Source organism: Trichinella spiralis (assembly GCF_000181795.1).
Source record: "Trichinella spiralis strain ISS 195 chromosome Unknown Scfld240, whole genome shotgun sequence".
NCBI classification, from domain to species: Eukaryota; Metazoa; Nematoda; class Enoplea; order Trichinellida; family Trichinellidae; genus Trichinella; species Trichinella spiralis.
In genome coordinates, this window is record NW_003527179.1 from 1 (window position 1) to 675 (window position 675).

The 675-nt window shown below is 48.6% G+C and overlaps 1 protein-coding gene across 1 annotated transcript; it reads right to left on the reverse strand.

Moving 5' to 3' along the window:
• Positions 1 to 78: 78 nt before the first annotated feature.
• Positions 79 to 552, reverse strand: Tsp_14608 (hypothetical protein; the record flags this gene model as incomplete). Its single annotated transcript, XM_003370965.1, has 2 exons — positions 306 to 552; positions 79 to 275 (listed from the first exon to the last, which is right to left on the reverse strand). Coding segments are annotated over exons 1-2 (444 nt in total), but the record flags the coding sequence as incomplete, so codon positions are not given.
• Between the last annotated feature and the right edge of the window lie 123 nt (positions 553 to 675).

Here is a 675-nt window from a genome sequence, read left to right on the forward strand (position 1 = left end):
TTCACCGGGTTTCCACAGTAGCTCCACAGTGTACCGTGAACCATCATATGTTAGATTACTGTGAAACTTAGCGCTTACCGAGTCTTGAGTTGGATTCTCTTCTTGGGGTTTGATGCCGATGGAGTCCAGCTCCCAAAATTTCTTCAATGTCCGTTCGATTTCGTTTTCAATCTGAGCACAATTGACTTGGGATATCGTATTTGGCGAGGGATTCACCGGGCCAAACACGACCCATCCCAGCGTCGTTTCGATTGCTACCGGATCGTCATGGCCACCTCGAAGGATCTTCTCGCTGAGAAATCAACCGTAGAAATCGAGACCGATCATAATATGGATTGGGAGATTCGTATCCCGTTCTTCTGGTAGGTGTAGCTGTTCCAGGTGTTTCCAGTCCTTGCTCCGGAAGGACACTGATGGAATGTCATCACATATCTTAGTGAGCGTCAGGGCTTCAATGGGCTGGTTGCCTCCTTCGTGATGATAGCTCTTCAAAGGACTTAGTCGTAGCTGAATTCTTCTGGAGGCTGCTGAGTTGCAGTGGATGCTATGCATTCCCTTCACTGTGATTGTTTCGATTGGGTCCTGCAAGTCCCAGGGTTTGTGCTACGTCTTCTCTTACCAGAGTCCTTTTCTTGCGGCGCTGTCGAACAGACAGTTCACTGTCATTCGCTTTCC